Consider the following 27,844-nt stretch of genomic DNA (forward strand, 5'->3'; position numbering starts at 1 on the left):
AGATTAAATAAATTCTTAGCAGTAACCTTTCACCTTTGGGGGACCACAAATTCCACACAACATAAACCAAACAAGCCTCTATATACGTACTCAACTCAGTTTATTTACAGAGTATTTGAAGAGCCATGTATGCAAATGTACTGAAATTCCCAACAGAACTCTTCTTCTTTACACACAGGGAGCTGATTAATTGGTTTGATCTCTTAATATTTTGATCTAGATGTTTCAAAAATCCAGTGAGCGACTGTCACTTGCCTTAAATTACTGTCAAGTCCCTCAGGGAAACAATAAATTAACCCAGTTTTAAGCTGTGCTCCATCTTGCAGACGTGAGTAAATGCAGTGACTAGAAATGGTTAATAATTCAGGGTGAGGAGGACGGGACACAAAAAATCCTAAGCAACACCAAGCCAGTGATAATCCAGTAAAGAGCAAGAAATGAGCTCACTGAAAAAAGAATGCTCAAGAAAAATAGTTTTACTACAGCATAACATTACAGTTCTATGAGATGAGCCGTACATAAGCAATTTGATCACGGAGGTCTAAGCTACTGGGCCGCGAGAAGTTAAAACATCTGGCACTGATCCTTCTAACCCATTGATACAGCATCTTTTAAAGGGAAAGTTAAAAGATTTTTAGAAGCCTTTCCCACATGTCAACAAACCCCACTTTAGAATTTGACAAGATTTCGTGTGTGCAGCTTTGAGAAACTTTTGACTTCTAGCTGATAAAAGATCTCTAAGAGCATGATAGGATGCATTTTATTTGTATTACTACCCTTTTCTGCTACCACAACAACCCAGCCCTCTGGAACCACTGATACTCACTTCCATAAACAACACAAATCAGTATTATAAAAAGGGCCAAGAAGCTTAACACCAGCTCAGGTAAACCACAGTGAAAGACAACTTTGTAACTGATGAACCCTTCAAAAAAAAAAACAAAAAACAAACAAACAAACAAACAAAAAAGCCTCAGCTACCCCTTTAAAGAAAACAACGCCTCAGCTCTCACAATCATACCTGAAGAAAATTTGTTTGTACCATCCTAACAGCACTTTGTTATGGTACATGTTTTTTTTTTTTTTTTAAATGGAGTAATACTGAAAATAAAATAGGCAACATAACTAACATATACAGGCGCTTAAAAAGTAAAGTCAAACTAAAAACTGCTCAGCTTCCTACACTCTTAAAGTTTAACACCTGTGCTGTCTGCTACATTTCTTAAAATGTTTGTAAGCATGTGGAATTGATTCACTCACCCTCCCCAACCTAGACAAAAACATAACTTCTAATCAAATAATTATGAGAATTTTTTTTTACAATTGATGAAACGAGCATTACATCCAGAATTTCTGGGGAACTTTTAAGACCAATGTTCATATGTAAATAATGCAAAGTGCTCAAATTTAAAAATTGTGCCATGGGCTAAATGCTTTTAAATGTTAGCTGAGGCTATAAAGTCGTTTTCTTTACTGGCACAACCAATTTCAAGGAGTCTTCATATGGATTTTACAGTAGAACTGCTGGAATAAACCTCCCTTTGCAGTCTATGGATCAAATGTTTAATTCCTTCCCTTTGAAACCTTTTTTTGCAGTTCATCCAGTGTCCACCTAAAAAACATCGTAGGTGAGCTCCCCTGAAGTTAGAATTTGTGTGGGATTGTAGGATGTAATTCCTGTGTGGAGCCCTTCAAACTGACACACTTTTAGGTCTAATTCTACAAAAAAAGATCATCTTTGCTATGGGATGAAAACACTGCAGCAAGTTTAACCTGTGTTAAATATTACTACCACCCCATGTGCACAAGATGATAATCAGCTACTGTAGCTGCCCAACCAACTGGACATTCAGTACTGTGAAGTGTATGCAGACACACAGGTGTGAAAATCCATATTTTTTTGTTGAATGCATGGGCTTAGTTCCCCAAAATGCATCATATTCTCTAAAAAGAGTAAAGAGAAACTTCATTCATATTCAGATGTTTTTGTCTGCTTACTGCTGGGGCTGTACACGCTCATGCTGAAAGTAACAGAACCATCACAAAAAGACATACAGATGTTTTGACAAATGATGCATGTGTTAAAAGGAGGACAGCTTTAATGGATGTATACTTTGCAAATGTACCAGCATGTGCCTATGTTCAGGACAACATATTGCATGTCATTTTTAAGACTGTGGTGGGGAGGGTGTCATTTTCTGTCCATGCATTTAAATAGCAACACGGAAAAAAACGGCTATTACACATTTAACACGTCTTAGAGAGGAGAATAGGTCACTCAGAGGTCTGCAGCAGTAAATCTTGTCATTTCTTTCAAATAGATTTGGATTTATAATCTTGTTTTTTTTTTTTCAATTTTTTTTGTCTGTTAAATTCAAATGTTGACAGAATAGGATTACATTTTGTGGATCACATTCAGACGCCTTGTCCCTCTTCTTCTATACATCAATTTTGCCCGCGTAGAGCCTGGTCCATGTTCGGGCTGGAGGGGAGACAGAAAAATAACATGGTTGTGGAGGGTGTGAGGGGGATATGGCTGTGAAGAACACAGTGCGGAGGAGTGTGTGAACATGTGCTTGACCACACAAGCTGCAAAAACAACAGGCATCCTAAAGTAACCGAAACATTCCTGTATTTCCAAATATAAAAGCCGCCCATCTATTCACCAACAATTTTGATGATTAATTAATCAAACTTTTTGTTTAGATTATTTTCAATTGTGATTAAGCAGACATGTTTTTCTTGATTCATCACTTGGTAACAAACATTAGTTGCAGCCCTAAACCAAAACTAACTTTTAAATGCACATCAACACTGCTGTTTTTCATCTGCTTTGCTCATAACTAAAATTACAAGGAAAGAACATTTCTAGAGTATTTTGCTTCACTAGTTCAACAAACTTGTCAAGCTTTTTAAGTAGGTCTCAGATCGTCTTTAATCAGATGTACAGTAGAACAGGACAGTGACACCACAGGTTAGCTTCACATGTACAATATCTATTAACAGTTGTCTGTATAAGTAGTTAGAATGGGGTTGCCGTAAAATCCGGACTATAAGCTGCTACTTTTTTCACACGCTTTGAACCCTGCGGCTAAAACAATGATGCGGCTAATTTATGGATTTTTACGGGCCAACGAGCTTTATGCCGCCAATACATTTAGCCTCGTCACATCAGACCAATGAAATTACCGAACAGGTCACAGTGGACCAATGAAACTTTTCGAATTAAATCAAAAGGCACTCACACTAAATTCTTCAGATCAGTAATTTGTGCTTCATGCACACACCCTCATCATGGAAAACACACAAATAAATGCATATGATGCAGCTTTCACGTTAAAGTCAATTGATCTGGTTGTCGAAGAAGGAAATAGAGCTGCTGCATGTTAACTTGGCATCAATGAATCGACTTTAGTGGTTTTAGTGCGCAGGAGGAAGATGAAGATAGTGATCAATGACTTTTCTGGTAGGCTACTGTATTTTTAATTTTTTTAACCAGCTGTGTCACAGGCACTGTTCGGAAAAAGCATTTATTTAATTAAAAGTAAAAAAAAAAATCTTTGTGTGTACACCTGCGGCTTATAGACAAGTGCGGCCTATATATGTACAACATTTTTTTCTTTTTAAATTTAGTGGATGCGGCTTATATCTTATATTCTGGTGCGCTCAATAGTCCGGAAATTACGGTAAACTATTTCATTGTTCTTGTACACGCTATGCTGCACAACCATCATAGCAACCCTCTCAGCTGGTTGGATTTGACCTTCCATCAAGGTGATTATGGGGCAAACAACTAGACAGCAAAGGATCCTAAACTTGGGACGATTTGAAATTTGGGTGGCAACTCAAAAGTGTGGAACTGAGCCATCTGGCAACACACTCATTCTGGAAATCTGTTACCGCCCGCAGCAGTCGCAATAAAATTCTTATACAACTGATCCAGAGAGCTTTAATGAGTGTTCGACAAATAAATGAATCTGCTCCTCACCTGTCTCAATGGCATGGCTTTCATTTTTCTTCCACTGCTCTGCGACATCATTTGCCAGGGGGTCATCTGGATTGGGAGCACTTAATAATGCCTGGATAGATAGCAACACTGTACGGATCTGCAGGGCTGGAGACCACTTATCTGAAAGAAGATTTGAAAAAATGTGGAGAAGAGACAAAAATGACACTTTATAGGTCAAACTCAAAAAGTGCAGGGAACTTCAGGGTGATGCAGCATCAGTGAATAAAGATGGCCAAGCAGCCACTGAATGCCAATGAGGGACATAACGTTGTGAGATCCACTTTTTCCCCGATGCTGCTCGATAATGGAAAAAGACTCTGGCTCTTGTAAAACTAATGAATCAAAACAGTACATTATGAAAATAAGCTCTAAGATTAGTGAAACCACCCATCTGCTTTTTGAGGCTTTGTCTTATAAGAGCACTTTCTGTACACATAACTGGCTGCTTTTCAGCCATCTCCTATCATAAAAATGGCAATGTCTGATCTGTTACCACATTCTGGTTGTTATTACAAATCTATGCCTCACACTTCTTGTGTGTGTGTGTGTGGCAGTAGTAATTAGGCACTTGGGTGTTAGGGTTGTGTAAACCTGTCCCTGTTTGAGTTCATAGATAAGAATGATCAATGTTTTACTATTAAAATACGATTAATAATCAGTACTAATGTGATATTCATTGCCTCCAATTTAAACTGCCATGTTTTCACAGAATGGTCCGACTTCCCAATTACACAGAGCTATTCATGATGCTAGGAAGTAAAATTTTTAACATTAACAAATCCCCCTTCCTACTGTCGAAGACCTTAATTTATTTTCACTCATTCCCAGGTTGGAAACAAAATCATGCAAAAATAAAAGGCTGCATTACAGCCCTGCAAGATGACTTTACATTGATGTCAAAAATGTGTGTATACACTGATTCTTTCAAATGAATTGTTTCTCTCCTGCTTACTTACCTTTCAAAATGTCTAAACATATTCTTCCCAGTTTGTCGACATTGGGGTGGTAGATTTTCGTCATGAATCGCACTTTAGGAGCTGCCATGGGATACTCTTCGGGAAGAAATAGTTCAAGTTTAAATGTGCCTCCTTCAAAAGGAGAGTCTTGAGGCCCTGCAATGATCACATGGAAGTAACGTGCATTCCCTTCATCAGGCGTAGCCGTGATCCCTGGAACAGGCTCCGCCATCAACCGCTGCGTCTCCTGAGTGTGGTAAGAATGGGAAACACACAACACTGTTGTTGCATTTACGGATTAAACAAATCATTGCTGCAGCAAAGACTGTGCAGGTGTCAACAGACTTTCAAATATATAATGGATGACAACAAATAGAGATGCACTAATCGACCGGTGGAGGTCGGAAATGGCAAGTTTTCAACGTGATTGGCCTGAACTGGCAACTGGCCTGTGCTGACCGGATTTAAAGGCAAGACAGTCCACGTCACGAATACAGGGGCACAGACCAAAAGTGTAGCATTGTGCGTGCACCTCAAGCGAGGGTCATGCTTGTGTCTGAACCGAGCGCGTGTTCACTCATGCATTGGAAGCACGTGGGGTGCAAACAGTAGGAACACCTTGGAGGGAGGGTAAATGCCCAAATTTCCAACAAATAGTACACAGTGAGGGAATTACTGGCTACTTGTCAAATGTGTATGTACCTTTGGTTACACTGTACATGTACATGTAGATGTTTATGCAGAGTGTAACCAACCCCTGGTAAAAGACAGCAAATACAAACTACACAGACTTCAAAAAGAACTGTGTGCTCAGTAGTAACAAACATTCTTCGGTTTCTATTACCTGTTGCACCTGTTTGTTTGGAAAAGTAGAAATACTGCACTTACTTTTTAACCCACCCTCATTCCACAAGCTACTGTTTAAGACGGAAACTAAAAGGAGGCTGAGGGCTGCAGCACTTCTGACTTAAGACAATGACACAGAACTTCCCACCACTGTAAACTACTAATTTCTTACATGAATACAAATAATTCAGGGCCATCACTAATGATTACTTTCATTACAGATTAACCTGCTGACTATTTTTAGATTAAGCAACTAAGTGTTTGGTCTGTAAAGGTAAAAAGAGATTCTTTCGTCCGACCTATCGTAAAAATGTAAAATAATTGTTTAAAATATACATGGGTATTCACATTTTCACTGCAAATACATTTAAATTTTCCACACAGAGGCTAGAACCACTAAATTTATACCTTGAAATGACCAAAATGTTTAATTATCAAAATAGCTGCCAATTATAATAATCATTGTACTGTTTTGACAAGATTTTTTAAATTACTGGATACAGCTGATCACATTTTCATAATCAAAGGCAGACTTGGTTAACTAAAGGTTTTACTGCAAATAAAGTAAAGTGCGACACTCGGGGACAACCTAGACTCGCAATCAGGAGGAGGAAGTGGAAGATTTTGTCTTATTTCTGCATTTGACTGAGCAGGTGCATAGAAACATCTGCAGTCAACTGGAAGGAAACTGGTTTAATCTTGTTTTAAATACCAATGCTTCTTTATTCTGGCTAGAAAACAAAGTACAGGCTTCCACAGCGGAAGCTACGTCGTGTATTAACTTTGCCAGCGTTGCGTTACTGACTGTGAAAACCGGCTAAACCTAAGAAATAGTTGCTAGATGTGGCGGAAAAGGCTGATCGCGCCCACTGTCAGGGCCTGGCCCAGTGAAGTTGAGGGAGGAGACCGCAGTGCAAGGCCTTAACAATCTCAATTCTGCTAAATGTTTTGTTTCGATTTACACAAACGAAGCAATACCAACACGTTAGCGTTTTACGAGCATTCACATGTTTCGACACCGCAAGGGCAGCGTTTCACATCAGCGCCAGACGCATAACCAAATCACCCAAACTACCGCTGTTAGCCTAGCTTACCTAGCGAACCCATTCATATGGCGACTACAACAAATTCTCATAATGTGTTGATTCATAGTAGGAAGTAGCATGCCAGCGCTATTATAGCTGTTATTTAAAATCTGTAACAAACCTAGCTGTTCAAAACTTTTGCCACAGACAGAAGGGAGCAGACGGAAGTGGCAAACAAAACACTTGCAGACACGAACCAAGGAGCTAGCTCGATAACTAGCTAGACGAGAGCTAATTCTGCTAGCCGAGCTAACGACAGGCTACGCGCTGGAAGGCAGTACTCTACGTCCACATTCGCTATAAATAATGTTCACAATACCCAAACACGGACTCATTTCTATACATATGTGTCTTGTGAAAAGTGTACCTTTATAATCCTACGAGGCAAACCAGCCATCTTGTGTTTGCTATTATATTTTTAGCCGTGGACTCGCCTTCTCTTCAGGTTGGATTGACTGGGCTGCGGGGCGGGGACAGATAACTCACTCTTCCTGTGGCTTCAGATGACGTGAGGAAATGTGCTGGTGTTAAAACACTAATTGAAATAAAGATATAAATACAAATAGACATTTTAATTCGACGTTTGGGCCAGCTGTTCCAACATTATAAACACCATTAAAAGCTTCCTGATGAATATGTCATGCTAAATTATAAATGCCCCGATTTTTTTTTTTTATTACAAATGTTATTTGCAACCTGTGGAACGTTTTTCTTCACAGAAAAAATAAAGCCCCAGGACAGTGTGTATACAATTAACCCAATGTAGTCTGCATTTTCTCCTGTCCTGTACTTTTGTTTAATATCCTCTTCTATTTTATTGTACCTTTCATTTACACACATTAACACTTTTCTGATGAATACAAAATTGATGAGGACAGTTTCAAAAATCAAACAAGTATTTGTTTTGTAGTGAAAGTTTGTGCACTAGTGTGAAAATGTGCCTTTTCATGGTGCTTTAAAATATTGAAGAGTTACATGAGGTATGAGTAGAAATAAACTTATTTGTAATGTCACAGTTTTAAACCTGTCTGCATTTTGTTGTGATGTGCATGACCTTGAATATTCAACGTGTTTTTCTCCCCTGCAGGCACTGTAACACCTCGTCATTGTTCCTATCTTGTGGTGCAGAAGTGCAGCTGCACTGGTATTTTCATCCAATCAAATGAGTAGGGAGCACTTTTTCTGCATTCCATCTCTCAGATATAAATCTACATGTACGGTGCATTTAATTTACAGCTAATGCTTATTAGTTTTAGTGGTCTGCCCTCTCTTGGATGCCTGTTTCACTTCAGCTGCAGAAACAAAGAATGTCTAGGAACAATTCATTTTTGGCCAATTTTTAAACTATTGCTTTTATATATGGAAGATATATCAAAACAGAATTAAACAGCATTCAAACACATCTTAAAACTAAGTAAACTCTAATGATGCAATGTTCCATTGGCAGTTTGAGCAGGAGACTGATGATAGTGTGTTGGGGCCAGACTGGTTAGAAAATAACTGTGAATTATAGTATACTGGTGTCAATCCATGAGATTACTGAATCTCTTTATCTGCAGGAGAATTATAAAAGACCGTAACATCTAGTGCAGTAGTGCTATGAAAAAGAAAAATCACACTAGGCTAAACAGGATAAAAGTATGATTTCAAAGCAACAGAGCTGTTCCATTGTAGGATCATTGAATCACAGACTCATAACAATCGAGTCAATATTTAACAGTTTATTGCCATCACTGTGACAATTAAAAGAAAAAACAATGTTTACAGTTTTGTAACTTTGGCCTTCAATTATCTGTCCTTTGGAGGATCCTTTTGTCTGCGTCTCATGTGGTATCTGTGAACAGTGACACAGAAGGAAATTAATTTTGAGCAATAGCATACAATAGGATTTTTTGATGATCTGACATACAGTTGCTTCAGAAAATATTCAGATCTACACTTATGTTGTATATTTTAAATAGACAAAATTGCAATTTTTACCCATCAATGTACACTCAATAACCTATAATGACATAGGGAAACCATGCTTTTCTAAGTAAAGGTAAAGGAAACCAGTGTATTCTTGTTCAGCTGTCACACGCTGCCTCACAATTCTATAAGCATAATTAAACATTTGGAAAAGCCAAAAATTGTCCTTATCAAAGTTGTTCTGACCTAGTCCTGATAGGCCTATACTGGTAAATAACCAACATAGACCAATCAATGCTTAGAAAAGAGAAAGACTAACTCACTTCTTCTCTTTTTTTAAGATTTTATTGGAGAAAAAAAATGCTGGCCAATTTCTCATTTCTATCTGGCAACTTGTAGGCTACATGCCAAGCAATTCTGGCACTTTCTGCTAAAGGCCAACTCATAAGACAGCAGCAATTAATTTGTAATGGGAATGTAAATGCTAAAGAATAAAATCATGGGAACAAGGTCCTGATAAATCTTTGCAATTTAAAGTCAGCTTATGTATCAAGAGTAGTATTTGTGTACTTACTGTCCTTTGGGATACCACCGGTGTTTGGTGGTGAAAAACATCTTGCTCAGCTCCTCTATAGTGGGTCCCTGTTTGTCCTTCAGCACCTCCTTGCTGAGGTGAGACTTTAAAACCTCATCATGGGTCTCAACTGGGTTGGTTACAGGGTTAGGTCGCTCTATAGGCTGCAAAGATTTACCAACATGAGCAAGGTTTCCTCTTACATATTTAAAAATTCATTCAACAATTAATTTCCAGCAGCCCTGCAACAATTTCAATAAATTGTTTTCAGCTGATTACTGAAGTTGATTTATTTGTGATGTACAAATGTGACAGCAGTATGCAGTTGTGTTAACCAGTATTTCAAAGGTTTACAGTTCTATCTGTGTCTACAGTCTTCTAAGCGCTCTTTAAATCAGGAGTTAAAAGGCGTTAAAATTTCATGACACTTCTGCATTTCTTCAAAGAGAGACGTTTCTCATCAAGCTGAGGGCAGAGAACCTGCATGGTTTTAACTGGTGCCTCTGTTTCTCTCTTTCACAGAGAAAGTCTGAGACCGCTGGATATAGAGTCTGTTACCAGTCAACTAACACACTGAAATTTATGAAAGTAGTAGGCAGTCTCTTACCTGTGTAAGTTCATAGGGAGTGTCGACAGCAGGATGGTAGCACACTATGGTTTTCCCATCTGACGTCATGCCAATTTCCACGTTACTACATCCAAGAGATTTGAACATTATTGTCCTGATCAGTGATACTTTTACAAAAAGTACCAATTCAACCATTTGTAGAAAGCACCTGATAACCTTCAGTTAAGAATAATGCACTGACTAAAGCCTGTGTGTACAAAACAGTTTTATAATATTTAGCTTTAATGGAGGAATAACAGCTTTCTGTTCATATTTAATAAACTCTTCTGTAGTTATTTACAAATACACTATAAACTGCATGATATTAGACCCAAAGGCCAAGTACACACCTATAACACAGTCTGCATCTATAATTTACAAAACTGTAAAAGCATTCCCAGAGTTTCATCTACACAACACAACCAAATGAAAGGTATAAAACAGTGAGAACCACTGGCTGCCCCAAAGAAAGAACACTTCTATAACTGCTCTACTTCTGTTTGTTTACCTCTCATCCAGTACAATATGGTAATAATTAAAAAGTGTTCCCTAAAAATGTTGGCTAGTTTTGTTTTTTTTTTTACCTAAAAATGTTGGCTAGTATTTTTTTTTAACCTTACGTTAGTTTGTTTATGTCAGGAATAAAAGGCCTCCTGGCCCATAGTTCCACATCAGCATACATGTACAGTATATATACAGACTATTAATGACAGAGAATCCTAATGTCATATCCAAGATGACTATAGGAAGTGAATATTGTATTCACAAAATATTTATATCAGGTTTGTTCAGCACAATGACATAGATAGGAATAGATAGTATCTGCATTTCATGATAAATAAAATGCCTAGATGCCAAGTGACTACTACCTATTCATTAACTCTTAATTAACATAACATTAACATCATATCGTTTAAATGTAACTCAGTGTGCCACAGACTAAATATAGATACACTTATTTTGAATTCAGACTGTAAACCATTTAACATACCAGTTTGGGCCATCAAGTGAAGGACCAGTGACACTGGACTCGTGCCGAAATGTCACCAAACATGCTGCAACACAAAACCAAACGGGTGAGACATAACTTAATAGATATTACTGTCTCACCCCGGGTTCGAATCAGGGTTGCGTCAGGAAGGACATCCAGCGTAAAACACGTACCAAATGTCAACATGCGAGTCGTGACGACCCCTAAACGGGAAAAGCCGAAAGTGACTTTTTTACTGTCTCACCTATGTTACTTCAATGAGGAATACTCTTCTACAATGTAATTTTGGATATTCATATCGAAAAAATACAGTAAATACGGTTTCGACAATGGAAACAATTACTGCCACCTAAATAAGACTTTAGCGTTACCTACTCAACGTCTGCTGGCAGTTGCTCATGGTTAGCACCTAATTTTTACTGCCACCATTATTACGTTTTATAAGCTATAAATGATAGTCTCAAATTAATATGCACTCCCATACGCGTGAAACGTAACGTTACAATATCACAGCTTACTTTGTATATGTCTTAGCGTTGTGGCGTTAGAAAACCGCCCGAGGAAACTGTGTATCTTACACAAATGACCCGGCGCCATCTCAAATACACTGAGCATCCTGTGTGTATCACTGTAATATTTCCGTCCTTACGCTGCGTCTCGTTCACGTTAGTTCCGCTTTATTAAAAAGGTGTCTGGTCTTTTGAATGAAAAACAGGATATACAGTGGATTCACTATTCAGACCCTTTCAAGCTTTCCACATCGTTATGTTTTAGACTCATTTTGAAATCGACTAGATTTCCCCCCATTAATCTACACACAATACTTCACAATGACAAAGGGATATTTTTAATAAAATATCCCAATTTGACTGTAAGAATTGTATTAATGAGGTGATGCACAGTGCCTGATTTTCTCTGCACATGCCATTGGGAATTATGGCCAAATAGTTCCATCATCATTTTGTTTCATCAGACCAAAGGATTTTGCTTTTCATGTTTTGAGTCATTCAGGTAGCTTTTGACAAACAACCTACAGGCTGTTATATGCTTTTTATTGAGGAATGGCTTCCATCTGGCTACTCTACCATAGAGGCCTCATTGGTGGAGTGCTGTGTTGATGGCAAGGTCCTCCCATCTCCATAAAGGAATTCTGGATCTTATTCATGGTGACCCTTGGGTTCTTGATTACCAGTTTGGCCAAGGCCGTTCATCCCCAATTACTCCAAGTGGCTGGGTGACCAGATTTATGAGGACTGTTGGTGTTTCCAAATGTCTTCCATTTAAGAATGATGAGGCTACTGTGCTCTTAGACACTTTCAGTGCACAGAAATAGTCTTGTACTGTATTCTTCCCCAGATCTGTGTCATGACACAATCCTGTCTTGCACATCTACAGACAGTTCTCTTTAAGTCATGACTCTGATATACACCATCAACTGCAAGACCTCATACAGACAAGTGTGTGCCTTTCGTAATTATATCCAGTGAAGTGGTGGCACAGGTGGACTCGAATCAAGGATAAGGATAATCACCTTTATTGGCCAAGTATGCTACACACAAGCAGCCATCTGCGGCGGTCTTGCCCATGGTCACTTCGACATGTGGACTGCTGGCACTGAGATTCGAACCTTAAACCTTCTGGTTGGGAAACGACTGCTTTACCCACCGCACCACTGTCGCCTCCCTGAATCAAGCTGTAAAACCATCTCAAGGACCACTGATATAAGATACACCAGAGCTCATTTGCAAATGTCATAACAAAGGGCTTGAATACTTGCGTAAATTGAATATTTTATTAAAAACCTGTTTTCACTTCATTGCTTTCAGTCACTGTAAAGTATTGTGTGTAGACTGTTGGGGGGGGGGGATTTAATCAATTTCAAGATTAGTCTAAAACAACAAAATATAGAGAACTTCCAGGGGTCTGAAAACTTTCTGAATCCACTGTATCTTTTACTGATTTGAAATGGCTTTTTTTTTTTATTGTAAAGTTGAGGCAGGTGACATGGTTCAAGACAGGAAGCAACGGTGACAAGTAACGAAGTACATTTACTCAAGCAATGTACTTAAGTACGATTTCAAGGATTCTGTGCTTTACCCGAGTGTTTTCATTTTGTGCTACCTTATACTTCACTACATTTTAAAGGCAAATATGGTATTTTATTCCACTATATTTATTTTATAACCTACTTATTAGCTACTTTTCTGAACCAGGTAAATACATAAATTACAATAAGGTACTGAATTTCTTACCTTTCCTTTTTATTAATCATGACTTCAGTTTGGCAGCACAGTGATCTGAAATTGCAGAGTTTTGAGGTAAATCAGCAACAGTATCAGCATTAATATTTATTTTTATGAAAATCCAAAATAACATTTTTTAAGGTTTATTTTTATGCCAAAATAATGTAGAAAAGTGTTTACATGCAAATACAGTTTTGTATGAGAAAATAAATTCCCAATACTTGGATATAACTGTTGTCCTCATAAGGCAAAAATTACCTTTATGACCTATGGTACACTCAATAATGTTTTTTTAATCATTTGTTTTTCAGAATAAAAAACATTATTTGACAGTATTTGCTGTGTGATATAAAGATAAACCTAGATTAAAACATCTGCTATGAGAAACCAGAAGACAATATTCTGTTCAGTTTTATCTGTTTATGTAGTGACAACTTTACAAATCAGACAGCAAAGTGAATCACAATGTTAACTACCAACACATCAGAAGCTGCAAAGTTCATGAATTTGTCTGCTCATTATTGTTGCATCCAGAGAATAACTAAGAGACTTCCATCTCTGCTGAGGCTGCACTACTGGATGCTTGCAATCCTGTATTCACCACCAAGCACTCTCGACTGCCAAACACCTCAGCAACTAAAAGAAAAGTGCAAGAAGATGATGCAAGAAGACAGTACAGACTTTGTAGGAGCTGGAGAATCAGAGGAAACAAAGGTTTACACATTTTATAAACTGTATTTATTTACTGAATTCATAGCATTATTAAAAAGTCTGTTTGTATACAGATTTTTTTTAAATACTGGCTTCTATTAATATGTACCTGTACAAAGAAAGATAAACCAAAAGGGATCATAAGTAATTACAATGTAGTAATTCAAATATCTGATTCACTTCTTTAGCCGATAACTCAAAAATAAGGAAATATTCACTAATATGAATATAAAAGATATTTTTATCTGTTGGTATTTGTCATAAGAAACAGAACAAACTTTTTTAGTGCTTCAGGCCCAGTTTGCACTCTGGGCAGGTCTCACATGTATGCGGCTTAATTCCAGTCCTATTTCCATCATACAAAGCGCTGCACCATAAGATACAGGAACAAGCAGAGCAGCTTGTTTCCAGCGAAGCTCAGGTTTTCATATTTAGACATTATTGTTGCATCCAGAGAATAACTAAGAAACTTCCATCTCTGCTGAGGCTGCACTACTGGATGCTTGCGATCCTGTATTCACCACCAAGCACTCTCGACTGCCAAACACCTCAGCAACTAAAAGAAAACAATCACAGTAACATGTGATATGATAATTTAACAACTATCTTCATCATTAAAGGTCAATGCCCGACAGGAAAATTCAGTCACCACACTGCAATTAACAAATTAAATTGGAATAAACATGTTCCCTAAAGAATAAAGTGACAAATTATTTAACTTTCAAATATGATTTCATTTCACAGCATAAATAAAGTGTGCAACTGATGTAAAGAAAGAAAGAATTACAGTTTACCTGCTGCAGTGTCACTTATATCCCAAACCCGCAAGCCACCCTTCTGGCCCCCAAATGCATAGACGAAGGGCAGATCAGGGCAACATGAAGCACAGAACAGAACACCCTGTTCACAGGTGACAAAGTATACTGTTACAACACCTTTAACAACCAGAAATGTCATGACTATAACACTGCAAATTAATTCTCAACAGAGTGCAACCCTTCAGTGACAGGTGAAAGAACCTGAGAGCTACATGCTGAGTATGTCATGTAACTTCTTACCATCTTCATATCCCGCGAGTACACCAGGCTAGGTTTGTTGCCCAAAATGTCCCATATCTTCACATGTTTGTCAGTTGATGAGGTGACCAGACATCCTTTTATTTGACTGCTAAGCTCCAAACCTGCAGACATGTTAGGTAAACTTAGATCTAATGTTTCTTTGTGGCATTAATGTGCCTTTCAAATGAACAGGGTCCATTATGAGGTAAACCTAGACACCCAATGCATTTATGGCACAAAGGTGTTTTTCAACATTTTACAAGAGCAGGTGTATTCAGGATTTCACCTGCACCTTCCCCATCAATTTTGTGTACCTGCTTATTGTAATGGCATTTTTAAGTATATCCATTTATATTGTTGATTTACATATTAAAGTATAGTCTGCTAACAACTGTGGTAACTAACGGTGGTAACCTTTCACACACTGGACAAGTGAACTTTGTTTTCTGCTGAATCACTGAATGCCTAAGGTATCTTTGTTTGCTGGAAGAAGCAACTGTAACATCCGCAGGCCTTGAAAGTATCTCCTGTGAACCTCTCAGTGTTTTGCCAATTAGAAACTCTTTGAACACAGAAGCATAATTGTTCTCAGTGAACCCTCCTTTTGTGTGACGTTATCTTCTGCCTTATATTGAAGTGATTCTTGTTTATCCTTTGAGTCTCTGTAACATGCATCCTGGTGTGCTGTTGTAGACAACTCCTTTCTGCAGAAATAAATCAAACCTGAAGATGTCTCCATTCTCAAATCTCTTTATTTCTCACTCACTGTTGGTTGTTCATTATTATAAAGGAAATTCAGTTTTTTCCTTAACACGTATCCTACTCATGACAACAGGATGCTAGCCTGCACTAATACACCGAGAGAGATAGGATTCAACAATGTCAGAGCTAAAACACCTAGATGAACACACACCATACACCTGCAAGCATATTACATGGAGGGAAACAGAAGAAAGAAAGGCCCAAGCTGGCTAGACTGGCTGTTACTGAGCCAGTGAAATGGTGTCATAGACAACCATAAGTTACCGCACGTTTCTGTTGTAGGTGACTCGTGACTTAGAAGCTAAACAGTGCCTCACATTTGTGATATTTAATTTATTGCATACACTGCATTAATGAAAGGCCTGCAAATGGAGAAACTGGAAATCTGAACACCGTTTTGACAATGAACTTTTTTTTTTTTTTTTAAACAGCCACACACACACACACACACACACACCGACACACAGAGGTCTTACTATAGCTGTCTGGACACTCACTGACATAATGCATGCCCTTGCCCCATACCCTAACTGTAATCATGACAAATGAATTCCCAAACCTAACCTAAACCTAATTCTAACATTAACCCTAAAACCAAGTCTTTACCCTCAAACAGTCCTTTAAAGTCATGTGGATTGGCCAAAATATTCTCACAACAAGGGAACTGCAATAAATGTGCCCACACCAGTATAGCAAGACATGTAGTCACACACCCTTCTACCTACCTGAAACTTCTTCATCATGTGCCCTCAGTGTGAAAACAGGTTTATCTGAGCGTGCATCCAAACAGTAGACAAAACCATCCTCTGTGCTGGCCTGAAACACAAACACATACTCAAGTTAACCACTGAGCTGGTGTGAAAAAGGATAAATAAGATCTGTGTCACAATAACCACAGGGAAATTAAATACACCAATTAGAGTCATAATTGCCATCTTTGCACAACTGCTATTTACAACCATAATAACATGGTTTTAAAAGGAATGTCAGAGACCTTACTGGGAGATTACATTTATGTATGATTATTACTCCTCCTCTAACAAGCACTAAGGATAAATAAAACCACTGCAGAGCAATATGTGGTCTGCAGAAAAGATCATGTTCTACAAACTGGAAGTAATGCAGGGAGGATAATTATACACAAGGACACTGGTAGACTGTACCAGTATTTAGACACATATATGTGATGCAGCTGATTTGTTTTCTGTCAACAGTGTGTGTCGGGGAGAAGGTGGAAACAAACTCAAGTAGAAATGCTAAGGTCAAGATAAACTGCCAACATCTTTAAATTAGTCTTGAGTTCAAAAGCAGTAGACTCTTTAAAACATACCCCTTCACAAATTATTTCTCATTTGTCAGTATGCAGAGCCCATGTGTTATTTGACTTGTAGTTGAAGATGTCACCGCTGCTCTGTATGAATCTCAATAATCTCAATTAAATATCATGAAATCTGTTGTGATTACATTATAAAATATTCCCTAGCACACATCAGTCATTCCTCTGTTATTTATAAAGAAATATGAGATTAAAAACAGCAATATTTTGATTCTTGTGTAGTAGTTGCAGGGTGAAAAGTGGTTCCAGGCCAGACGCTCCACTTGACCACTAAACCTCCAGGTCCGATAGTTGTTGTCTGGACTACGGCAGTCATACAAGTTAGCTGTCCTGAAAAGAACAAAATGTTAGTCTCAAACCCACTGTGAAAATGCTGTTCATCTCCTTTCACCTCTTCCTATAAACTAATAATTTTAACAGACACTTACTTGTCATATGATCCTGATATAAGAGTCTGTGCCTCAAACGGGTGGAATGATAATGTCTGAACCTGAAAAATTTCAAAAATATTTTGTTTTCTAGAAGCAAACACCTGCAAATTCTGAGGATATGATATCCAATATACATTGTGAATTACATTTAGCATTATCTTTTTATTCACTGAATACCTTATCAGTGTGCCTGCACAGAGTTGTAGCTGGTTTGCCTTGAGACAGATCCCACAAGTTGACTGTGTTATCTGCTGATCCACTGGCCAACACATTCCTAAGTAGAAAAGAAGAAAGTGGACTTTTTTTTTTGTACTATTACAAAACACTCTGAATTTGAGTTGCATAAGAAAACATGTTCACAGTTCTGTAAACAAGACCTTAGGACAACAATTAATAAAAAGAAAAAAGTTAATTTAAATATGTACAGACTTTTTTTTTTCTAGTACTCACTCCTCCCCAGGCATCAGAACACTGACCTGACCAGTTTGTTCCAGGATAAATCCAGCACTGCATCAGTATGCCCCTCGACAGGCTCTGCTGCTGCCCCCTGACGCCAACAAGAACAGTCAGTCATGGGTTAATGAGCTCTAACAGAGCAGGAAATAATGCAAAAAAAAAGTCTATTAAAAATGGTGATGAAAATGTTAACATTTATTTCATAAGTGAACAAATCCAACAATTTTTATAATAATTTTGAATACAAAAACAGCAAAACACGCTTAAATGAACTTTACCAGGCCCCACTATCATTACAGAGATGCTTGTACCTTCTTGCTTTTCTTTTTCTTCTTGGAAGCTTTTTTACTGCCCAGAGAGAAGACGGGCTCTAAACAGTCCACCACATCCAGGTCCCACACATCAATCTGAGGGGTCATGTTGCCCACAGCAACGTAGCTGGCTGCAGTAAGGATATGCAGAGCAGAGCAAGGTCAGACAAGTACAGTGGCATGTGCAAAGTAAATAGATCAAATACATGAAGATACTTCTTAGTTTTGTTTCAACTTCAGATTAAATATAATGCTGAGATATGTCAAGTGATCATCAGGCTTAACTGACTGATGTCAGAGGTTTATACAGCTTGAGGCCTGGTTTGGAAAAGAACGGGATTTGTTTTTTGTTTTTCCAAAGGTTTGTTTCTTACCAGGTCCTTCTCCGGGACTCGGGTCAAAGTTCAGCCACTCCACACACAGTGGGTAAGCTGGCAGCAGAATGTCATGATGAACATATAGAGAGTCTTCCTCTGAGTTATAAACTGTAATGTAAGAAATGTTTATTAAACATAGATTAAAGAACTTGTGATAAATGTTTGGGGAGGGGACTCAGTCATTTTAACTCTAGATATAGATACACATTTAGCTCATATATTCATCATCATCTTATCATGTAATATGTAGATATTTACTAAAGATCTCCAAGTTGCAGCAGTCCTTATCTGCCCTCCCTGCCAGGATGAGATTGTCACTGGGCTTGATTTGGAAGTCTTCTCTTTCATAATGGTCCTAGAGGGAAATAAAAAAAGAACAGCACTGATCAAGATAAATCCTGTTTACATTTACACAAATTCGTTTTACAACTGGTTTGGACTTTAGTCCAACTCGTTTTTGCTCAACATTTCAGATTATTCCAGTACACTTTTCTCCTCAAATTCAATGACATTGCCATCTAAGAATAATTTGAGTGACTCTTCAACAAGTTTAACAGAATCTTCTGCAACAGAAGCTTCAAGCACTACATGAAGGGAAACCATACTAAACCTGTACATGCCTAATCACTGAGAACTTACTGTATCTTTGAGAGTGACGTAAGGATCCTCCTCGTTAGAGCTGAACACTGTGAGTCCCGCCAGACTGTCACCAAGATTAGTGGTCACTTAAGTGAAGATAGATAAACAGACACAGGGAAGTTAAAATATACACAAGTGAACTGGTGAGACATAGTGAACTCAGTTACATACAGTAGTTTGGACAACAAAGAATACTCATATTGTAGACAAACTCACCTGTATCCTCTTCATCATATTTATCCAGTCCGTATTCTGCTAGCTCATCCTCCTCCTCCTCCTCCTGTCCCTTTTCACCCTCATCTGTTGGACCTTCAGGAACATCAGCTGTAACATTATTAGGATTCTGATCAGGAGCCTCATCATCCTCTTCTTCATCATCAGCTGCTAGTTCCCTGATTGAACAGAATACACATCATCAGCTTCAGCTGTTTAACATATTTCATGTAGGGCTGGAACTGATGATTAGTTGCATTGCCAATAAATCAGCTGATTGTTTTTATTTAATTCAATGGGCCTGCATTACATGTCAGAGAAAACAAAAGAATACCCGCTGAAATTTCCTAGACTCCAAGGTTCTTTTTGTCTGACCAACAGTCCAAAACCCCAGATGTTTGTATGTGACAAAGAAAAGCATTAATTCAATCAAAAAAAAAAAAAAAACTAAAGAATTATTTAATTATGAAACTAGGTGCTAATTAGTTTTGCATTAAATGACTAATTGGTAAATTGACTAATTGTTGCAGCTCAAATTGCATGTTTATTTGCAGTGTTTAACTTGTGAAATGTGTATGCATTGACAATAAAAAATAAAACTGAGGCACAGACTTAGTGATGTGTGCATTTTATCCTAACATACCCCAGTTCTTCTTTTGCTTCAGTAATGATGCGCTGAAGCTCCTCTTGGCTCAACTCAACCTGAAGTGGAATGTAAAAAAAGTGTCTCAAACAAGCTGATAAGCTCCTGTGTCTCAAAAAAAGAAGTGAGATGGAGTATTAAACTACCATATATTATCTTACTGGTTACATCACTAAATACACAGTAACTGAAACAAAAAGCATAAGAAAAGTGAACAAAGAACAGTTTGGCTTTTCTTTTATCAAGAGATCTAGTAAGAAGGTAGGCTACCTGTTTAACATAACATTTACAAGACAGTTGTTGACCATTCCAGCGCACCTGCCTGTAATAAAGCACCAAAAATGACTGCGAGGGGACCTGAAAGCTCGTCAGTTAGCAGGGCCTTAAATACAGCGATTTCGCCTTTAGTGAGACACGTATACACTTAAAAGTAACTGGAAAAGTGTCAGCTCTCCGAGAAATGTCAAATTATTATTTTTTTCTCAAAGAAATTATTAATATAACGGGGCGGGGGCGACTGTGGTTCAGTGGGTAGAGCAGTCGTCTCCCAACCGGAGGGTCGGAGGTTCGAATCTCGGTGCCTGCAGTCCACATGTCGAAGTGTCCTTGGGCAAGACACTGAACCCCCAAGTTGCCCCCGATGGTTAGAGCCATTGGTTGAGTTAGCGCCGCAAAACGGCTGCCTCGATTTTGTACCGGAAACAAATTCCCTGTGTGTGTGTAACATACTTGGCCAAATAAAGGTCATTATCCTTATCCTCATCCTAACGTTAGCCTACGTTGCACTTTTCCCACAGGTGTTAATTACATGTTTCAAGACATCATTACAATACTAGCATCAGATATAACACTGTGTGTTATTTGCGGCACATTCTATAAAAAAAAAAGTAACGTTACAGCATTTTCTCGTCACTTTTTCACATTGTTCCACAAAAAGGTGCAACTCATACAAGGTCTGACATTTACTATAGCTAAGCTATATCAGCTAAATGACGTTAGCTTCTGTTACTACACAAAATGCGTCACATACTTTTTATACAACTTGTGTTGACAGTGAAACACTATCTTAAAAGTCACCAAAAATTTAAATCACACCAAATATGATTGGAATATGGCGATTTAAAACAGTTAAACAACATGTGGCACCTCCCATGTTGACAAATTAGCCGCCGGTTAGCTAGCGTAAGCTAACTTAACATGTTACTTACCTTGTCTGGAGTTTCCTTAGCAACGCCTCGCCTGACCCATCCAACACACGTGATCTGAGAGCTCATTCTGGACAACCACTGTGGATTATCGATCAAACACTATCAAATCTACAATTACTTGCCTAAATTTCTTCACCTTAGGAATGCAAACATGTGAGTGAAAACGGGCCCTGTGTCGCATCTAGATGACGTCCATAGAGCATTGAAAAGATGCCTGAACAAAAATACACTGGGGAAATAAAGCCACCTAACCAACCGCTGTCTTCTAATATACAGCATCGCTTTAATGCTAGATATTTCCAAATATTCTATAAGGTTTTCTTTGCATTAGCAAGACCTGAAAAACGCACAACATTAAGCACCTTCAGCATGAGAATTTTCTTGCTTAGGGGAACATCAGCAATTTCTGTTAAGAAACTTAGTGTTTAAAAAAGAATTCCCAAGAAAATGTTGTATTGCCTTTTCTTAAGAAAATAAAAAAAAAAAAAACTGAAATTGACAATTCAAGATAGTTAAAATGAACAATTATATATTTTAAATATGAAAGAACAATAAATAACCTGACACATAGTCCTTAAAAATTGCATAATTATTCAATTAGTCTGTATGTGTATTGCACATGAGTCTATGATTGAGGGCAGATTATATCATTTATCAGTTTGACAGCAGTGGAGTAGAAGCTCTTGTTGAACCTGACAGTACAACTTCACAGGCTGCAGTATCTCCTGCCTGAGGACAGGAGTGAAAACAAGTGGTTGCAGCGCTGGGTGGGGTCACTGATGATGTTGGTGGCTCTTGACAGGCAGTGTTGTTGGAACAGGTCTTCAGTAGATGGCAATGTTACACCAATAGGTCTTTAAGCTGCCCTCACCACTCAGAGTTTTCCTATCTGAGACATTGCAATTCTCATACCAGAGAGGTGCCACTGATCAGAACACTCTCTATAGTGCCTCTATAGAAAGTGGTGAGGACAGATGGGCTGAAATGTGCCCCCTTCAGCTGCTGCAAAAAATGCAGACACTAGTGAGCTTTTTTGGGAAGACATGAGGTGTGCAGGGACAAGGTTTGGTTGTCAGCAACCTGGACTCCCGGGAACTTTGCTTGTCTCTCCACAACTGTGCCATTGATGTATATTGGGGTGTGGGTTGTTTTCTCCTGAAGTCATTTACCATCTCTTTGGTTTTTTCAACATTCAGGACCAGATTGTTATTACTACACCATTTTTCAAAAAGTTTCACCTCCTCTCTGTATGCCTTTTCCTCACCATCCTGAATGAGACCCACCACTGTCATGTCATCTGCATACCTTATTATATGGTTTGTAGCAAATGGTGCACAACAGTCATGCATCATCAGGGTGTATAATAAGGGACTGAGGACACGTTTATGGACAACTGGTGCTCAGTGAAATGATGGCTGATGTGTGATTTCCTGCCTACACAATTTGGCCATATGATTAAGATTTGTATTTCTAAGATCATCACCATCAACACTAAAATGATTGTATTTCCCACCCTTTTTAGCACAGGTGTGGCTACATAACACTATGTATATTAAACAGTCTTTCACATTTTCTAAGGAAAAGAAAAGGAAAAACATGTGCTCCTGTTCCTTTAAAGCACACACATTGACCTAAAATGAGCCAAATGAGATCAAACTTTATGTATCTCAAAGGAATGATTAGTTTGATGCAGAGTTTAGTAGTGCTCTAGGAGGGAGGCATTGGTGGATGAACTTGCACAAGTAAGCAGCAGTCTACTTATCATCTACTACTATTAAAGAACCAGTATAGCTTGCTAACTCTCTTCAAGTCCCTTTCAATCACATAGTTGTTATTAACTGTGATACCATTCCACACAGTCCTTGAGTTGTTCAGTTGGAGTTTCTTCCGCTTCTTGTCCTTGTTTCCTTCCTCTTGAAGGCTCTGTTTCTATGGTTCAGCATAGCTTTCATGTCTTTAAGCACCTATGCAACAGCATAGAGTCTGAGGGGCAGAATGTTTTCCAAGCCGAAGTTAAAGTACTTATGCAACAGCATAGAGTCTGAGGGGCAGGATGTTTTCCAAGCAGAAGTTAACGTACTCTGTTATGTGGTCTGATTCCACTGATGTTCTCTCCATATGGACTACAGAGAAACAACAGTGGCACAGACAGCAGTAAAGTGTGTTTTACAGCATTACCCTGCTTTTAATGGGGTTCGGTAATATTGCACTATAGTTGCTCTTAGCTTAATTTGACCTATAAAAAAGTGGCTGAAACAAGAAAAGAAAAGCTAATACAGAATATTTCAAGCTCCAGTCAGACTCATAATCACCACCAGTAAAAATAGAAACTAAGCAGCAGCTGGAATTCACCAGCACCTGACACTGATGTAGGAGCATAATGGAGGCACTGTCAGTACACTGTAACATCATTGTTGAGTTTTATTACTGGTGCAACAAAGCATTCTACTGACAACATCAGAGGCAAAAGGCAGAGCTCACATTTAATAAAACACACAATGGTAGTTTATTTAAACATGAGGGAAAAATGTTTTATAAACCCTATTTAATGGCACTACATAAAATACAAAGACAACACAACCAGATATTGTGGCATATGATATTTTTTCATACAAGAGCAATGCAAGATAAAAATATAGCAAAGGTAAAGGTCGTGTCAGCAATTACACAGAAGAAGCTTAAACTACTGTACTGCATATATCACAGGATGTAACAGTCAAAATGTCACAGCACAGGACAAAACAGTAGATGTGAGTACATGCATAAAGAGACAGACTACACTCACATCAATTATACCACCCCATGCCGCCATGATTAATAATTTTCATTACTGAACTGAGCAGCATTTGGTGTAATGATTAAACTATAATACTACTAATAATACCATAATGGATGTGAAAATTTCGAGCTCCCCGGCATGTAGCTCAGTGGATGGAGTAGGACACTAACAGTCCCAGTGCTGCAGGGTGATGCAGCTAAATTAAAATAGAACGTTTTTGACCCCAAAAAAAGAAACTCAAGATCTACTTAATAGCTTTTTCCTGAGCATTCAACATACTATAACTTTTAAGCTAACATGATTGAGAAGTCCTACAGACACTATGGATGAAATCTTATCAGCTACTGAGTTCACATGCTAACTGATCTTTATCTATGACAACTGAACAAATATCCACCTGCTAATCAAGACCATGTGACATAGTTGAAACATCCAGAAAGACGTGTCTAGTAAGAATTAAGTCTCACAGTATAAGGTGCTGATTTCACATCCCAGTTTCCTTACGCTTTAACATCCACATCAGGTTGCAAAAATCAATACATAAAACACCCAAACAAGCATTTAGGTAAATATGTAATCTACTTGCTAAAGTCTAATTTCTCTTAATGTCATTGTTTGAGTTTTAGAGTCTAAATGCAAACTGACAAGTTCTTTAAATGATCAACAGCTACAACTTAAGTTTCAATACTGGATTCAAATTTGATAAATTATCAGATTCCGAGCCCAAACATATTGATAAAGGTGTGCAAAAGACTGCTATATCAATAGGTTGGTTGCCTCACCCCAGGTTTCTGCAGTGGCACTGTCAGCTGTCACTGGCCTGACATGAGTCAAACACAATATAGGAAGTCCAGAGTGTGAGGATAGTGGTTAGGAAGGGTGAAGAGTGGATGACAGTGATTTCTCCTGTCTTTCTCTTAAGAAATCTCAAACCTCTTTTTTCTTACTGTTTGTTACACAGTTTCCATAACAGAAGTCCATACCTTGTTTCAGGTCTTATTTTTTTGACTGGTTCACAATGTGTTGGTCAGTATCTAAACAGATGTGGGTTGCCATGTCAGAAACCGAACTCAAATTCTTGCTTTGACGTGTTGTCCTCTGTGTGATCGCTAACGTCATCATCGATCGGTTTCATGCGTTTGGTCACCAGCTTGAGGTTGGTCTCATGGAGGATAACTTGGGTCAAGTATTTCTCTCGTTTTATCTGTTCTTTGACAGTGTATGGGACGTCAGGGATTATGTAAGACAGGACAAACTTGGTAAAGTAAACAATGTGCTGTGAGGAGAAAAAGAAGAAGACATTAAAATATACAAATGGATGTTTTAATTATACATGTCAGGGAGATTTCCTGTTATATTTATACCCACCTCAACAACAATTATGAAAGCCATTTTGGCAGCATTCACATGCCAGTAGTAGGTATTGTACTCATACTGCCTTGGGTCCCCCGGAGGATATCGAAAATCCCGATACCTAAAAAAGAAGAGTTTTTAATATTTTTGTCATGTTACCAACTATTCCTGACACCAGTCATGTATTCAACTTGCTGTATTATTTTATTTTGTGTCTGCATATGAGAAAGTTGTGTTTTGTCACACTTTCACAGTTTTAATTGTTATGTAAGCAATTATTTTGAGAACACACACACACACACAAAAACATTTTTCAAATGGATGATAGTCAATGTGAAAACTCAGGCATGGTACTCTCTTTGCAATCCAACAAGGAAAAATTAAATACAGCACACACTGACAGGCCTGTCTTTGTACCTGCAGGTGGTGATGTTGTAACTTTCAAGGGGTTTGCTATCATCAGAGAAATCGCTGGTGTTGAAGATAGACAGGGAGCTGTTGATGTAGCCCTGCATGGTGTGATTAGTGTTTTCTCCATATGGGTACACAGAGAAAGACCAGTAGTAGACCAACCGTGGAATCATGTCTGATGTAAAAGCAATGATCATGGCCTGTTGAAACACAAGGACACCAAGTGAATGTACTCCAAGTAGAAGATGTTACTGCAACTGTACCTAATAAACTACTATCTCAATGTGAACAGTAGCTTACATTTGTTGCAACAGCCATGATGGTGATGGCCTGAAGAATGGGCTGCCAGGCCCCTATATCCTGGGCCTTCTCTGGTGTAAAGCGACGAAACTGAGTGAGCATTTTCCAAGCATCAAGCCTAATCTCAATCACATTGTTGATCAGAGCCAGGACTGGGGCAAGAGGGAAGGAGGCCACAAACAAGGTCACAAAGCCAAACTGGATGACTGTGAGAGACAAGACACACACATATAAATAAAGGCTACCCAGGATTCAGTTGTACCAGGTATTTGCATATTGGCTACTTATTGGGTGGAAATTCCCTCATACGTTCTTAGGTACTCAGTAGCTACTAGTTTACTAAATTATGTTGCACCATTAAAAACCTGAACAACATTTTATCCACTAAAGACCTCAGTGATGTACAAGCCAATCATTTCAAACCTAAATCTATATTTATATCTACATGGAAATATGTGTCTCAGAATTAATAATCATGTAGACATTAATAATGTGGTCGAACACATTTGGTGTTTTTCCACCAGCACAGGTCAGCCTGCTTTTATAGTATGGAGCCTGGCAGGCATGGGTTGGCCTCCATTTCCATCTGTTTCCAGCAGCAAGAGGGGATTGTGCTGACTTGGACTCAGCCGGCTTTGCTTCAGCCCAGGGCCGATTGCTATTTAATTGCCGCAAGATTTGAAAATGGTGTCTCTCATTTACTCTTCTGCTGCTCTTCCGGGTTAAAATAATGCCTAGCACCAAGGGCTCCATGTTGTAAGCTCATAACATCACACCAAAACCAAGAGTTATATAAGGCATCTCAATGGCTCACGCCACCCCCATGTGATCAAGATACAGAACATAAACAATGTCTTTTAGCTGCAAAGCTCAACACCACTATGATGTCTGTGCATTAAATACAGACTGGAGCCAGCAACTGGTCATCCTAGTGTAGCACTAAGACTGAAAATGGGGAAACAGCTACAGTAGAATGGGTCTGTCTACGTTTAAAAAAAAAAAGCCACCTTTCAACACCTACAATATAAAGCCTAAAACTTAAAAAATTATATCTCATTTATTTAATCAATAGACAAACAGATATGCATAATACAAGTTGGGGTTTCATGTCCAGTAATTATCACAACAACCAGTCAAAAACTATCTTGTAAAACTCTATGAGACTGAGAACAGCTTGTGCAGCTGGAAATGTGGCAGACAAAAAGGCTGAAGAAGACTTTGCTCCTCTTACCCATCTCAAGATATTCATAGAACAGCCCTAGTTTTGAAATGGGCTGGAGCTGGTAGTCCTGTTCCCAGCGAGGAATCACATCCTCTGAGGTTGCACGGGTGCAGTGGCGTAAAGCCAAATTCTTCACCCACCTGGGTGGACAAGATCATGGAGCAGTGACTCAGTATGATAGTGGAGCAGTGATGTATGATTACAGTGCCTTGCGAAAGTATTCGGCCCCCTTGAACTTTGCGACCTTTTGCCACATTTCAGGCTTCAAACATAAAGATATAAAACTGTAATTTTTTGTGAAGAATCAACAACAAGTGGGACACGATCATGAAGTGGAACGAAATTTATTGGATATTTCAAACGTTTTTAACAAATAAAAAACTGAAAAATTGGGCGTGCAAAATTATTCAGCCCC

General features: G+C 38.4%; 4 protein-coding genes across 6 annotated transcripts in view; all 4 read right to left on the bottom strand.

Moving 5' to 3' along the window:
• Positions 1-1,072: 1,072 nt before the first annotated feature.
• Positions 1,073-7,413, bottom strand: ube2nb (ubiquitin-conjugating enzyme E2Nb). 2 transcript variants are annotated; one of them, XM_020599649.1, is made up of 4 exons: positions 7,264-7,413; positions 4,966-5,212; positions 3,989-4,129; positions 1,073-2,482 (listed from the first exon to the last, which is right to left on the bottom strand). In XM_020599649.1, exons 1-4 carry the CDS (start codon positions 7,291-7,293, stop codon positions 2,439-2,441), a joined length of 462 nt encoding a protein of 153 aa, XP_020455305.1. In that variant the 5' UTR covers positions 7,294-7,413; the 3' UTR covers positions 1,073-2,438. The 2 variants fall into 2 exon arrangements, with proteins under 2 accessions (XP_020455305.1, XP_020455306.1); XM_020599650.1 differs by lacking the exon at positions 7,264-7,413 and adding an exon at positions 7,018-7,134.
• Positions 7,414-8,597: 1,184 nt separating this feature from the next.
• Positions 8,598-11,614, bottom strand: mrpl42 (mitochondrial ribosomal protein L42). Its single transcript, XM_020599601.1, has 5 exons — positions 11,495-11,614; positions 10,977-11,040; positions 9,986-10,070; positions 9,379-9,542; positions 8,598-8,730 (listed from the first exon to the last, which is right to left on the bottom strand). Exons 1-5 carry the CDS (start codon positions 11,589-11,591, stop codon positions 8,685-8,687), a joined length of 456 nt encoding a protein of 151 aa, XP_020455257.1. The 5' UTR covers positions 11,592-11,614; the 3' UTR covers positions 8,598-8,684.
• Positions 11,615-13,493: 1,879 nt separating this feature from the next.
• On the bottom strand, positions 13,494-21,584 carry pwp1 (PWP1 homolog, endonuclein). Its single transcript, XM_020599419.1, has 15 exons — positions 21,365-21,584; positions 20,157-20,215; positions 19,517-19,692; positions 19,301-19,386; positions 18,920-19,016; positions 18,659-18,769; positions 18,285-18,415; positions 17,994-18,064; positions 17,695-17,791; positions 17,515-17,576; positions 17,311-17,416; positions 16,476-16,572; positions 14,989-15,110; positions 14,725-14,830; positions 13,494-14,486 (listed from the first exon to the last, which is right to left on the bottom strand). The coding sequence occupies exons 1-15, from the start codon at positions 21,428-21,430 to the stop codon at positions 14,392-14,394; spliced, it is 1,482 nt and encodes a 493-aa protein (XP_020455075.1). The 5' UTR covers positions 21,431-21,584; the 3' UTR covers positions 13,494-14,391.
• Positions 21,585-23,802: 2,218 nt separating this feature from the next.
• ano6 (anoctamin 6) overlaps positions 23,803-27,844 on the bottom strand; it is a 19,341-nt gene continuing 15,299 nt past the window's right edge. For both annotated transcript variants that reach the window (XM_020599693.1, XM_020599694.1), the window contains 5 exons: positions 27,439-27,569; positions 26,208-26,413; positions 25,914-26,107; positions 25,512-25,617; positions 23,803-25,419 (listed from right to left, as the gene is read on the bottom strand). In XM_020599693.1, coding sequence (XP_020455349.1) covers positions 25,201-25,419; positions 25,512-25,617; positions 25,914-26,107; positions 26,208-26,413; positions 27,439-27,569 — 856 coding nt within the window. In that variant the 3' untranslated portion in view covers positions 23,803-25,200. The remainder of the gene's footprint in view (positions 25,420-25,511; positions 25,618-25,913; positions 26,108-26,207; positions 26,414-27,438; positions 27,570-27,844) is intronic.

This window comes from Monopterus albus, unplaced genomic scaffold, assembly GCF_001952655.1.
Source record: "Monopterus albus unplaced genomic scaffold, M_albus_1.0 scaffold41.1, whole genome shotgun sequence".
NCBI lineage: Eukaryota > Metazoa > Chordata > Actinopteri > Synbranchiformes > Synbranchidae > Monopterus > Monopterus albus.

Excerpts from the sequence above, each read along its gene's own strand:
- mrpl42 (XM_020599601.1), bottom strand. The coding sequence starts at position 11,591 with ATGCTCAGTGTATTTGAGATGGCGCCGGGTCATTTGTGTAAGATACAC. Across the intron at positions 10,071-10,976 it reads TCACTTGATGGCCCAAACTG|TAACGTGGAAATTGGCATGA; the intron begins GTATGTTAAATG and ends TCTTGGATGTAG. Across the intron at positions 8,731-9,378 it reads CGGTGGTATCCCAAAGGACA|ATACCACATGAGACGCAGAC; the intron begins GTAAGTACACAA and ends CACTGTTCACAG.
- ube2nb (XM_020599649.1), bottom strand. The coding sequence starts at position 7,293 with ATGGCTGGTTTGCCTCGTAGGATTATAAAG. Across the intron at positions 4,130-4,965 it reads ATGTTTAGACATTTTGAAAG|ATAAGTGGTCTCCAGCCCTG; the intron begins GTAAGTAAGCAG and ends ATCTTCTTTCAG. Across the intron at positions 2,483-3,988 it reads AAGCCATGCCATTGAGACAG|CCCGAACATGGACCAGGCTC; the intron begins GTGAGGAGCAGA and ends TCTCCCCTCCAG.
- pwp1 (XM_020599419.1), bottom strand. The coding sequence starts at position 21,430 with ATGAGCTCTCAGATCACGTGTGTTGGATGGGTCAGGCGAGGCGTTGCT. Across the intron at positions 20,216-21,364 it reads CTAAGGAAACTCCAGACAAG|GTTGAGTTGAGCCAAGAGGA; the intron begins GTAAGTAACATG and ends ATTCCACTTCAG. Across the intron at positions 19,387-19,516 it reads ATATGATGAAGAGGATACAG|TGACCACTAATCTTGGTGAC; the intron begins GTGAGTTTGTCT and ends TCTTCACTTAAG.